Below are 13,457 nucleotides of genomic sequence, written 5' to 3'. Positions count from 1 at the left end.
CCATGTGCTCGCCAGAGGTAGCCTGACTGCCATTAGGTACCGAGATGAGATCCTCAGACCCCTTGTGAGACCATATGCTGGTGCGGTTGGCCCTGGGTTCCTCCTAATGCGAGACAATGCTAGACCTCATGTGGCTGGAGTGTGTCAGCAGTTCCTGCAAGAGGAAGGCATTGATGCTATGGACCGGCCCGCCCGTTCCCCAGACCTGAATCCAATTGAGCACATCTGGGACATCATGTCTCGCTCCATCCACCAACGCCACGTTGCACCACAGACTGTCCAGGATGCGTTAGTTCAGGTCTGGGAGGAGATCCCTCAGGAGACCATCCGCCACCTCATCAGGAGCCCAGGCGTTGTAGGGAGGTCATACAGGCACGTGGAGGCCACACACACTACTGAGCCTCATTGTGACTTGTTTTAAGGACATTACATCAAAGTTGGATCGGCCTGTAGTGTGGTTTTCCACTCAAAATCCAGACCTCCATGGGTTGATAAATTTGATTTCCATTGATAATTTTTGTGTGATTCTGTTGTCAGCACATTCAACTATGTAAAGAAAGGAGTATTTAATGAGATTATTTCACTCATTCAGATCTAGGATGTGTTATTTTAGTGGTCCCTTTATTTTTTTGAGCAGTGTATATACTAGGGTTGTACATATAAGAATATTTTCAGTGCCTTACCTTGCGGTCAGACAGCCATTTCCTTTGGAACTACATTTTGTCAACATTGAACTTCCATATTCTTGTGCATGAGCACAACTGGGATACTGGCTGCTACTGCAGAAGTAGACGTCTGCTTTTAAGTTCATTGATCCCCACATGGTCCACCTGGGTGGATTAGCACTGGATCGTCTGGAGGATCAAACCAGGGACCCTCCTATATTCGCTGTTCAACAAGTGAACTAGGCACCTTTTATATGTTTAGTATCTTTGTAATAATTTGTATAATTGCAAATGCCTCAGATCCAGAACGAGATCAAAGTCACCAGAGGAATATTTCAGTGAAAGAAACACAACTTATCAGTCTGAATGTGCCAGCATCCTCCTCCCTCCTCTATGATCACTGAATATTTTTCTCTCTGGTCTCCATCCGTCTTTGCGCAGGTTTCATCATGCTGTCGCTAAGAGGAAAAACATGCCACTGATGAAAATGGAAAAAAACAACTTTGTCCTCAGAAAACCTCCGCTGTCCTAAAGTCCTCCTTCCTGCAGTTCTCGTTTGTGCCACTAGATGGAGCCACAGAAACACAATCTGAATCTTACACTGCCAAAAGTTTACGGAGATCCCTGTTCATATCCATGTTTTCCCCTGTTTTATTTAGGCCTCCTTGGGTCCAAGGAAGGGAAACCTGATATTTTAGACGTGCACAAAGCCAGCTCCGTAAATGTAAATGGTTTTTTTTCCCCAGTTTGGTGCGGAACAACTTGACTGGTCTGCACCCAGTCCCTGAACTCAACCCCATCCAGCACCTTTGGGATGAACTGGAACACAGACCTCATCACCAACATCAGTGTTAGACCTCGCTGATGCTCCGGTGTCTGAATGGGATCAAATCCCTGCAGCAAAAACCAGAAGAGTGAACGCTGCAAGAGCAGCAGGTTAATGAACAAGGTGACAGAATCACACGTATGAACATCACATAAGGGTGTGATGTTTGGGTGTCCACATACTTTTCTGCAATGTAGTGTATATATATCTTTAATTCTCTCATGTCACTTTCATCCTTGACGTTTAATTTTGCACAACTGCTTACAAATGAATGACGTGAACCCCAAACGTGGCACACAGGGATACGGACACATTAGCATGAACACCTGCAGTGTAATGTAATCCAACACTATAAGAGCTTAGTGATGCTTATAACGTTCAATTTGGAGAGACTGATGTTTTCAGTCAGAGGTAGTGATTTTGTGTGGGGAAATACCTGCCTTGGCATGGCATCACTGATTAAGGTGTGTCCTGAGAACTAAACTGTCTGTATACCTACAGGAGAGACGCATGACCTCACCCACACACAAACACACACACACAAAAACCATAGAAACACATTATATTAATAGCTGTATTCATCTTAAAACGCATCATTTAGTGTGATTTGCTTTAAGCCAAATTACATTTTGTTTTCCCACTAACAGGTTTAGTGATTCAGATGAACAGTATGTCGAGACTCGAGCGTGCAGGGGCAGAAAAGTGAGCGAGGATGATTTGAGTTGTGTGATTAGACAAGGTTTATCAGAATCTGAATTACATGTTGATGGATTATTGGTGCGACCACCGTTTGCCTTCAAAAACAGCATCAGTTCTTCGAGGTACACTTGCACAAAGTCAGGGATTTTAACGTGACGTCGCCAGTTATATGGCTTAACAATTAGGTGCTAATGATCACCGGTTCAACACGATCAGTGTAATTCTGCAAGATGTTTCCACCAACCTACAAACCTGCTGTGTTCATTCAGAAAGTATGTGTACCTAGTAGAACTGATGCTGTTTTGAAGAGTGGTTAAATGTTGATTTGATTTAGATTTCTTTCTGTGTTCACTCAGGTTGTTAATTATTAATTATAACCTGTTAACAAATCATTCTTACTTTACCCACGCCTGCCTAAAACTTCTGCACAGAACTGTGTGTTAGACAAATTATTATTGTTATTATATTAATATTTTATAAAATATAATCGATACCATGTGTTATTTAACAAAAACGCATTTCTGATTTCATTTTTTTTGTCTGTTTTTCCTCCTTTTCCATCACAGGAGTTCACAAACACAGGTGATTTAAACACAGCTACCTTTTACTTTTATGTTTTTGAAAGCAGCCATGGCATTAAAGCAACAATGCACTGAAGTGTCTTGTGTGCGTTTTGCTCTAACTATTGTTCATTTGTCAACAGATTTCAGTCTGTGATCACAGACACGATCGTGGGTGTGTCCCGCAGGTGAGTCAGAAGCTTCGGAACAGTGACTGCCCGGCTTGTGAAATCACCACTGTGGTTTCAGTGTTTACAAATCTGTCCCTGCACGCTCTGAATCCTCGACATGCAGGCAGCCCGGGGCACAGGGCTGACGTTACACGGGTTGAAATGCACGTATAATTCTTGGAAAAGTTCAGCAGTTGAACTTTCTTCTCCTCGAGAGAAGAAAAGATCTTCTCTGTGTGGTTGTTGGGGTGTGGATGCATTAAAAGGGCTGAGCATAGCCCCAGTTTGCGCCTCGAGTCTCAGAGCGAAGCACCAGATTTTGGGGGGAAATAAAAAGCTGGTGATCTGAAAAACTGAGTATATAGTTTAATGACACTGGCCGCCGTTCTGAAGGTATTTCCAGACTCCTCAGAGACTCTTTTACCCATCTAAAAATAACACTTTCATATTTTGCTTTACAAAAAGAGCAAAACTGATGTAATTCCTACCTGCAAAACACAGTACAGAGATATTTTTATCAGGCAGCAGATGGAATATTTTTCATCCAGATGGTTTGAAGAGTCTGAGGATCCTGGAAATACCTTGAGAACAGCAGTTAGTTTAGTTGAACAACCATGTCTGTGTTTCTGTATTTTTAGGAACTGGAATATGTGAGAGACACAAGCTGGGGCTAGACAGGACAGAGGGCACTACTGTTGCTGCATGTGTCTTTCTGATGTGACATTAAGACATAAATGAAGCCTTAAAATGTCTCATGGGGGTTTTTTAAAGGCCATTTCCACAAGAAAGGGCAGCGTCCCTTCCCCCTCGGGTCTCACCGTTAATGCTTGAGGTTATGTGACCTGTAGCCAAGAATCCTGATTGATTGTCACTTAGTTTTGTCCTTAATAAGCTGCCATACAGGAAGAGACAGCTGTGTGAATTTGCCTTTTCACCCTGAAGGTGTGTGTATGTGTGTGCGCGTGTGTGTGTGACATTGTGGGCGTCTCTGTGTGTAGCGCAGCCTCCTCGCAGGCCACTCCCGGGAAGCGCGTTTCTGCGCCGCCACACCGACGGACGGACAGACGGAGTGTGATCAGTGCGCCTCGGCTGCTGTGCTCTGCCTTCCTCTCTCTCTCTCTCTCTCTCTCTCTCTGTGTGTCACCCCGAGACCTCCCCGCTCCAGTCCAGATTGGGGATCGAGGTACCAGATTGACCGGATTCACCACGCCGAGCAGCATGTAGCACCTGGAGCTCCGCGCTCATCGCCTCCCTCCTGCGCTCCTCCTCCGTCTTCTGTCCCTCCCGGAGCGGTCATTTCTCTACCCGGGAAAGCAAAGCCTGCATAAGGATTTTGGGGGATTTTTTTGGGGTGGGTGGGGGGATTTATTTATTTTAGAGGAGTGTCTGTGTGTGTTCATCCCCGCCGCTCTGCACCTCTCGGTCGATGGTCGTTGAGGAAGCTTCCATCTTGAGTCCCGTAAATACCGAGAGAACCATGGCGAGCGACTCCCCAGCGCGGAGTCTGGACGAGATAGACCTGTCTGCACTACGGGTAAATTTCTCTCTCTGTGTGTGCACGTGCGTGTGGAGTCTGTGTTTATGTGTGCGCGTGCGTGTGAGGCTGTTGAGCACCTGTCCACCCCCCCCTCCTCCTTCTTTCATCCCCTCTACTCCCCATCCTCACCCTCCTCTCCACAGCGCATGGATGCGTCTCCCTGCGCCTTCCACTGGCTTTGCTGCCGCCCGCCTGGTGGTGTGCGTGCGCATGCACGTACTATAGCCTGTATGTGTGTGGGGGGCTGTAGTGCTCGTGCACGGCGGCCAGTGATTGAGGAAATCAGGCTTGAGTGAGGGATCATGTAGCCTCCCACCGACACTCATGTTATTATTTGTTGTTGGAGTTTTTTTCTTAACAATTGGGACGTGATGTAATGAGGCCCTGAGCTGCTGCTGCCGCGCGTGCACCCGCCATCGTGCGCGTGCGTCAGACAGCATAATAGAGGCCGCTCTGTCTGTGTTATGTGGGGCAGATGTTAAGCTGCCTGCACACTGACAGGTGCACAACACACGCACACACACACAAAGTGAAAGTCACACAGATAATCAGGCTTCCGATGCATGCACACACGCACGCGCGCACTCCCTCACTCACACATACAAACACACACCGTGAATAAAAGCGATGATAACCGCAACAGGAGCGAGTTCCGCCATTTCGTGATGTTGTGGCGACAGCAGCATTGCATCGCTGGGGCTGTTTGTGGGTATGTGCGCGTGCGCGCCCGCGAGGAAATGAGCTGTGCAGAAGGAGACAGTGGCGGAATGTGTGTGTGTGTGTGTGTGAGGGAGACAGTGATGACAAATTCAGATAAATGTAAACTTACAAATTTGGATTTAACTGCTCAGCTCAAAATGATCTACATAACTCAATACTACTGTGCATGTGAGTGAGTGTGTGTGTGTGTGTGTGTGCATGTGAGTGTGTGTGTGTGTGTGTGTGCATGTGAGTGTGTGTGTGTGTGTGTGTGTGCATGTGAGTGTGTGTGTGTGTGTGCATGTGCATGTGAGTGTGTGTGTGTGTGTGTGTGTGTGATTATGATTATGCACAGCCCCTCTTTCTGTTCCCCACCTTTTCGCCTGCTGCTTATGCAACACAGTTGTACCTGCAGAGCAACAATCAAGTCTGGACATGATTGACCGGGTGGGACTGAACGTGTGTGTGTGTGACAGACAGAAGGATCAGAATAGATGTACGTGTTCTTGTAAAAAACGAGAATCCTTGCTCTCTCCCTCAGTGGACCAGAAATTAGGTCACCCAGGACGGAGCTGGGGGGAAACATTTCAGTGTGACGTAAAGCCTGTCGCAAGCAGACACACACTTCCTGTTTCTGCAGCGTGTCGAATCCCAAATCCTCCTCTGATCATCCCCTCATGTAGTTTGACCCATCTTCACCTTCCTTATTTACCTCCCCACCTCCTCTTCTTCTCTCTGGATCTCCCATTAGAGCCGAAGTCTTCGTCCTCCACACAGACTGACTCTGTTCACACAGGCGGACGTTATGTCCCTCTGACAGCTCTGGTCAGGGACCGTATTAAAAGCTGTTGGAGTCTTAGAGCTACACAAAGGTCATGTCTTCTGGATTCTTAGTTACCAAATGTCCTTTCCCATTATTCAAACAAAATGCAATTCGGGTAGGAGGGAAAACGAGGGCTTTTTAGCCCTCTGCTAAAGGAAGACTCACAGCCGGGTCTTGATTTCTATTTTTGGAGTTACAGCTCCACTGCTGAGATGTGACAACATCTCTAGAACAACAAGTCAGGAACACAAGCGGCAAGACAATCAAGACAGGTCGTAAACAAACCAGCGGATAAAATCATCCAAACTGCTGATGTGGAAATGTCAAACATGTCGTAAGAACTAGTTCTTGTCTAGCATGACTCTGCCAGAATGATCCACTGCTTTCAAAAACAACTGCCGTAGCTCAAAGATGAATCACAAATTGCCATAATTATTTTAACATTTACTTTCATTTTCTCGTCCAAACCAGTACAATGAAACTTGTTGACTGCTTGCCGTTATCACCAGATAAACAACAGCGTCGGTGGTTTGTAAAACGACCTTCGGCGTGGATTGCCTGACGTGGGCAGAGTGGCAGAGTGATTTATGATTCTTGTCTGTCAGAAGCAAAGGTGTGAAGTTGCTGCTTCCTTTTGACAGAGAGCTCAAGTACAGCTACTAAATGGCCGCGGTGTGAGATGCATTCTCAACTACCTGCTGTGTCATTGAGCTTGGAGGACTTGACCTGTCTGTTCAAGCAGTATTAGTTATGATTAAGTAAGCGAGTAATGTGTGAAACCAGCAGGAATGACCAGAAGTTTCCTTTAAAATGAAGTCGTATAGGTGGCGGATCGGTAGGGAACTATTTACTCGTCAGACTGTTCTCTGCAGTGCTGATGTTCTCGCTGCCTCTCAGGGGAACAACTTCAGTCTTAAAATGCACATTTCATTGTTAAGACAACACCAACACTAAAAAGCAGCCTTAAAACAGTAAATCCCAATGAACTACGTCCATGTCTGATTAATAATAATAATAATAATAATAATAATAACAATCTTTATCGTGGAAACTCAAAGCGCTTCACAGTGAAGTAGGGGGGACTCGCCTCAACCACCGCCCATGTGTAGCACCCACCTGGGTGATGCACGGCAGCCATTTAGCGCCAGAACGCTCCCCACACATCAGCCTGAGGGGGATGATTAGATGGCCAGATGGTGAAAGCTCAGGTTGGGAATTTTGCCATGACACCCGGGGAACTCCCTACTGTTTGCGACAAGTGCCGTAGATCTTTAATGACCACAGTGAATCAGGAGTCACGGTTTAACGTCTCATCCGACAGCATTGTTTCTTCTTTAAAGCTGCACTAGTACGTTACATTTTCTTTATGCTTTGTGCTCTGAAAGTGTTCTGATCGTCTCCTAATCATTAGGTACAAACTTGTGTACAGGTGTTTATCAAGGGGAAATCTCACAGGCCTCCTGGCCGCCAGTAAGTTTCAGGTGGGCCTTAAATTCTGCATCAGCTCCTTGGATCTCCCTTTGCTCTTGGCTGTTGTTTTTCCGTTGTGTGGTCCGACAGTTAGTAAAGTCTGTAACAGGCGTGTACAGGTGTGTGTGTGTGTAAGTGTGTGTGCAGATGAGGCATTGGTCTTCTGGGTTTGTTTGACCTTGAGTGAAAATGAACGCAGCTTTTTAAAGCTAATCCTCTTCAGGAGGCTCCACTGTAATCGTCCTTTACGGTCCCTTGTGGCCTACTGTATGCTCTCTCTCTCTCACACACACATGCATGCATGCATGCACACTAATGCCAAACACGCACCCACACAGGTATGCATAAAGATCAAGATATGTGTTTTAGGAGGTTTATAGAATTTTAATCAGCCTGAAGATAAGATTATCTTGTGAGTGTTTGAATTCCCTCCTCCACAGTTATCTTGTGTGGGGGATTTCCACGGTTACTGTCACCCGTCATACTCGGCATTTTACTGTTAATCTGAGATTTTAAGGTGAAGAAACTCAACACACTTAAGTTTTAACCAGTGTGTCAATACAGACACAGAGGCTCCACGTCGGTACACAATCATTCAATCAATTTTACACAATGAAGTTTTTTATTATCACTTGAGCATGTTAGTGATTGTTTACCTACTGAGATTTAACGCTACAAAGGATAAGGCAGTAATTTGATCTTGTATAAAGAACAGCTGACGTTTTCTTTCCAGAGGTGCGAAAAAAACCTTTATTCGATAAAAACAGTGACGTTCGTAAATAACATAAATTACTAAAAATACAGCTGGAACAAAACTTTATTTAGCAGCATGCGGTCGCTTTTTTCGTCTAGACAGGGATGGTTTTCACATGTGATATTGTTAAAAGAAATGTTTTCTTTCACACTGACACTAGATGTGAAGATTCTCATGTCTGGCCAGCAGCCAGTTAGCTTAGCTTAGCATAAAGACTGGAAACGAGGGGAAACAGCTAGCCTAGCTTTGTCTAAACATAAAACTATCCAGTCACCATAAGTACACATCATATCTTTGTTTAATCTGTACAAAAACAATGGACTTTAAATGCTTAATATATCTCTAAAGTAAAAATGTAAAGGCTAACGTGTGAGCTTTAGAGGTTAGCCTGTGTCCAGTCTTTCTGATAAGCCAGCTAAAGCTAACTGGCTACTAGCTGTAGCTTCATATTTACATTAGCGCTGTTGATCTTCTCATGTAACTCTCTGTAAAAAAAAAAAAAAAAAAAAGCAAATAAGCATATTTTCCAAAATGTCAAGCTTTTGCTTTAACGACACAGTTTCTCCCAAGACGTCGCAGGTTTTAGCTCACCAATGCAAACCTACTTATGTTCAGTTTCAATTTTTATTGGATTTTGCATGGACTGATTTTGGATACGAAGAAGCATCTCTACGTAAAAACAATTTTCCCTTTCACTTGTCTGCTTGTCAGAGCAACAGTTTTCCAGTCTGCAGTCTTTGTCATACATATGACCACACAGAAACCTGGGGACACAAACAGGTTTCTGTCAGTGGTCCTTTGTTCACAGCATGTTTAAGAATTCAGATTACTGTGACTTGGGAGTTTCAGTGAATGTAAACGCAGTGATTTAGAGATCGCATTGAGTTACAGAAGCTGGTTAAACTGCAGCTCATCTGCATGAGTGTGGACTTGCACATGGGGTGGTTTCTGTAAGACTCGAGAGAAACCAGGGCTGTAGCTTCCTAGGTAACCTCATATTACAGGGAAATACCACAGGTATGCGTGCAACCTTTCAGTGTGTGTGTGTCTGTGTGTGAAGGTCAAATTCCACACTCACAAATTCCTACATCCATCTTATGTCCAGTTTATGTCCTCCTAACTAACTCTGCTTTTTGTCCCTGTGCTTTCTCCTCCTCCTCATTCATCCCTCCCTCTCAGGACCCAGCTGGTATCTTTGAGCTGGTCGAACTGGTTGGAAATGGCACCTATGGGCAGGTCTACAAGGTAAGACTAAATAATCTTCCACTCACGTGCTGGTGTGTGAAGCTTCCTCCTATAAACAATGCACAAGCTACATTTACATTATATACTGTGCTTTATTGTATAATGAAAAATCTAAGGATGCAGAAACACCAAAACCTTTTTAATGTCAGAACCATTCGTTGATTTCTCTGTGTTAAGTTAGAGGTTGATGGTGGAAAACAATTTCTAAGAACCCTAATTGTCATGTTGAGTACATTTGCAGGTAATGAGGTGTGGTGTTTTAATGATCTTTGATGGGTATTTTCACAATAATAACCACTGCACTGAAAGTCAGTTACCCTATCATTGGTTTGACCTTGTTTATAACAGAGCTGTACCCCCTCTCTCAGTTACTCATTCACACGTTCGTACAACACCATGTTGTCATGTAGTCAGACGTAATCTTGGAGTTAGTGTCTCTGCCTTTCTCTGCTCTGTATGTTGACGCTTTCAGCTGCACACGTGCCTCTGGATGGTTTGTAATCAGCCGGCTGTGAGACGTGGGATGTTATTAACGTTCCCATTTTCATCCCCAGCTTCACTCGACACCTGTGCATTTGTCAGCGCGACTGTTAGCTGGACGTGCACATTTTCTGCCGTTTCAGTAATGTTCCTCTCAACAGTTCTCGCGCACAGAGGCGAGTCTTTAATCCTCGATTTCTTTATTAGGCAGTCCGTCAAACAAAACCTCTGCACTGTTGAGAAAAGCCTTCTTTGTGTGTGGATTCCCACGTTTAGCAATGCACTCAAACTGCAACATGTAGCCTGGTGTTTAGAGGTGCAAAGTGTTTTAAAGTGTCTGTTTAGTTAAGCATATTTTGACACTGCCGTCGACTCAGCTATATCTGACTCTTTTCTCTTCCTTAGTTTGATGTTTGACACGCCACATTTTCTCAGCACATACAGTTCGGTCTTCTCTTGCAACAAACCTGAACTCCTTTTTCAGACTGGGCTGAAAAGGCCTGAGCTCTAGATTTGCTCGCTATGTCGCATGCACATTAGGGCTGAACGATTAATCGTTTTCAAATCGAAATTGCGATTAATATCAGGACATCAGGATCCATACTGTACGTGAGCCGAGATTAACGTCATTACGTTTTGTGTGCGGTGGCTTCTGGGTGTACTTGGAGTTCAGCGCAGACAAAATGTTTTTTTTCAACGGAAACGGTGGTGTCTCGAACTCCCTGCTGTGCACGCAAGCGCACTGCATTTTCCTGCCTTTTCAACACCGTTGTGTTTACAAACTTGTCGCAGTTGATTGGGTAAAACTTGTGACACGCCGACCAAACGGGAGAAAACACATCCCCAAGCCTGTTGCACAACGTTGCACGGAAACATGTCGTTGCAACCGTTTGCAACGCTGCAAACCGGCGCAAAACGTTTTGAGATTGAACTCGTCACAGCTTCTTATTGTGATCAATGTGATTCAGCCCTAATGCACATCGGTGGGATTGGTCTCCTATTTGCCAGGTTTTACTGGTTACAGCACCTGCGCTGTTGCACAGCTGCTCAAGGATCCTTCACATGTCATTAATGTCAACAGTAATTCATAACACTGGCTTAGCAAATTGTAATTGTAGGACCACACTGATCTAACGTGTAACAAAGTAGTGACATATTTCAATAATGTCATATTTGCCTTCTCTGGTGCCTCAGAAAATAGCTTTGCATGCTGGCATGTGTGTCACAGGTTGCCAAACCTGCTATGGGAATGTAATGGGTTACAAAACTTGTAAATAGCCAGAAGCAAGTACTAATAATCTGCTATTTGCTATCCGCCTTGTTTTTATGTTGCCATGTAAGCGCTGCTGTTTGAATTCATCCTGATTTAATGGCGAAATGATGGACATTTCAGGGGACTCATGCTGTGTGATGTTTTTTAGTGGGTGTGCTCAGGATGTCTGCTGCTCATCAGATGTTTGAAAAATGTGAATTGAGATTTGTTGGCTCAGTGGGAAGCCACTTCACCCCCCCCCCCTTCTCCTCCGCGTTCTCCTCTGACTCTGCGAGCTCAAAGAAACGACACAATTTATTTTTTGACCAAAACTGAAGTTACTTCTGACTTTCTCCTTTTGTTAGGCAGCGGAAGACGCCCACGCCGGCAGTAACGACACAGCAGAGAGAGGCTGTGTGCGTGAAAGCAGTTAACACACTCGCACGTGTCTGCTGATACACAAAGAGACACACACACACACACACAGCCTCGAAAACATTCACGCTGTCTGCTGGACGCTCGGTATTGATCTGCTGTTTCAACAGGGTGACGCCTCCTTTGGCGAAATGATTGATAGACCAAAATGAATGCAAACTGTGGTCGATCACAAAGCATGGTGGGTAGATTAAGACCTGGCATTATAAAATAATAAGACACACTGAAAGAAATATCTCACCTTATTTTGCTCTAACCTTCCAATAGCACCACCAAAATAGGAGTGGGCAGATCAGTACTTAAAGTATCAATACTCTAAATACTGACTCTTCAGTGACGCCCACACTTGCACAGACAGTTGTATTATTGGCTGAATGAAAGAGGAGAATCATTTGGAGTTATTTAGTTTAGAGGTACTGCGGGGTTTTTAGGTACATTATTAGGGAAAGATTTGTGTACTTTAATACTATATAATGAAAGGGAAAACAGTGAAAAACACTGTGAGACAGAACACCTCGTAAAGAGCTGAGCTAGTTAAGACAAGCTAGACAAAACAAAATCGAACATCTGGATCAACCCCTTGATATATTAAATATCTAAAACCAAAAGTTTACAGTTATGTAGAAAATAGAAGTTTTCAAGATCTTGTTCTATTATCAGACTTATTACTCAACCTAATAAACCTTTTTAAACTAACATTACCGGCTTGTTATGGAGCTCGTTTATTAACCAATTATAAGAAATGGTGTTAATATCTTTACCCCGTAACACACGGTATGAGCAATATCAAACTAATACCAGTGCAAAGGAGAGCCACTATAGGAGGATAAAAAAATATCTATATATCATTTGTAATGTAGTTATCATAAATATACATACTTAGGATATTATATCGTCCACGAGTCTGTAGTTTAAGTGAAGTGTCATAGAAAAACAACACATTTGACTGCACTCAGTAGAAGACTCCTTAGGCTAAGCTAGAAATTAATTGGAATTAATTAATTGAAAGTGTCTCCATTTTGCCTATAATTAGCACCAAATTAAATATTGTTTTCCAGGAAACTTAATCAGAAATTGCGATTCCATGTAATTTGCTTCTAAGGATTTTTTTTTTTTTTTGTGAAGCTGTGGGAGTCGTAAAATAAAGTATTGCCTATTATTTCCCCCCCGAACTGTCGGGGAAGGAAAGTTCAAGTACTTAGTTACTTTCCAGTCGTGACCTGGAGCAGAATATTTTTCTTTCCTGCTCCCTGCCGATGTTTTCCAGCTGCTTCTCAAAACGTTTTTTCTCCCCTCGGGGGCCGCTGACGCCTCCCCCCTCCCGGCTCACAGTTTTCACTGATCTTTCTCAGTTACAGATAGTGAGCGAGCAGGAAGCATGTAAAACACTCGTAAAAGTTTACATTTCACTGCAGGCGTTTATTTATCTGCTGTTATCTAGAGAGGATTTCAGCAGGCTGGTAGTTTGGTACCTCGCTAAGCAGCACGTTCGCAGCTCCGGGGAATCAAACCTGTGACCTTGTGATCACACTTGTTCTATTTGACCTCATCTTTCAGGCGTGTAAAAGCTCAGGACAGGCTTTGAATGAGGAGGCAGCTGAGAGTTTGATCTCATTTTGTCCTGCTGCACCGGTGCCATTGTTATCAGAAATAGTTTATTTGCTCATCACAGAGACGATACGTGATGTATAATCACTTATTTTGACATTGGGATGGTCCTAATTTGTTCCTAATGCTTGTGTGTGCTGGCAGAATGGAGACTTTGAGGGTTTATAACGAATGTTTGACACATTGATCTAGTCTTCATTTGTCTGAACTGTATTGATTCCTTCGCTGGAGGCA

The 13,457-nt window shown here is 44.0% G+C and overlaps 1 protein-coding gene across 11 annotated transcripts in view; it reads left to right on the top strand.

The window, feature by feature from the left end:
- The first annotated feature begins 3,941 nt into the window (after positions 1 to 3,941).
- Positions 3,942 to 13,457, top strand: part of tnikb (TRAF2 and NCK interacting kinase b) — a 64,587-nt gene continuing 55,071 nt past the window's right edge. For 6 of the 11 annotated variants that reach the window (XM_046044418.1, XM_046044365.1, XM_046044401.1 and 3 more), the window contains exons 1-2: positions 3,943 to 4,454; positions 9,383 to 9,448. In XM_046044418.1, coding sequence (XP_045900374.1) covers positions 4,347 to 4,454; positions 9,383 to 9,448 — 174 coding nt within the window. In that variant the 5' untranslated portion in view covers positions 3,943 to 4,346. Of the gene's footprint in view, positions 4,455 to 9,382; positions 9,449 to 13,457 lie in introns of all 11 variants that reach the window. The other 5 variants (XM_046044349.1, XM_046044375.1, XM_046044340.1 and 2 more) reach the window with 2 other exon arrangements.

This window comes from Micropterus dolomieu, linkage group LG01 (genome assembly GCF_021292245.1).
Source record: "Micropterus dolomieu isolate WLL.071019.BEF.003 ecotype Adirondacks linkage group LG01, ASM2129224v1, whole genome shotgun sequence".
Taxonomy (NCBI): Eukaryota; Metazoa; Chordata; class Actinopteri; order Centrarchiformes; family Centrarchidae; genus Micropterus; species Micropterus dolomieu.
Note: the sequence above shows the minus strand (reverse complement) of the source record. Positions and strands in the feature narration are given on the sequence as shown.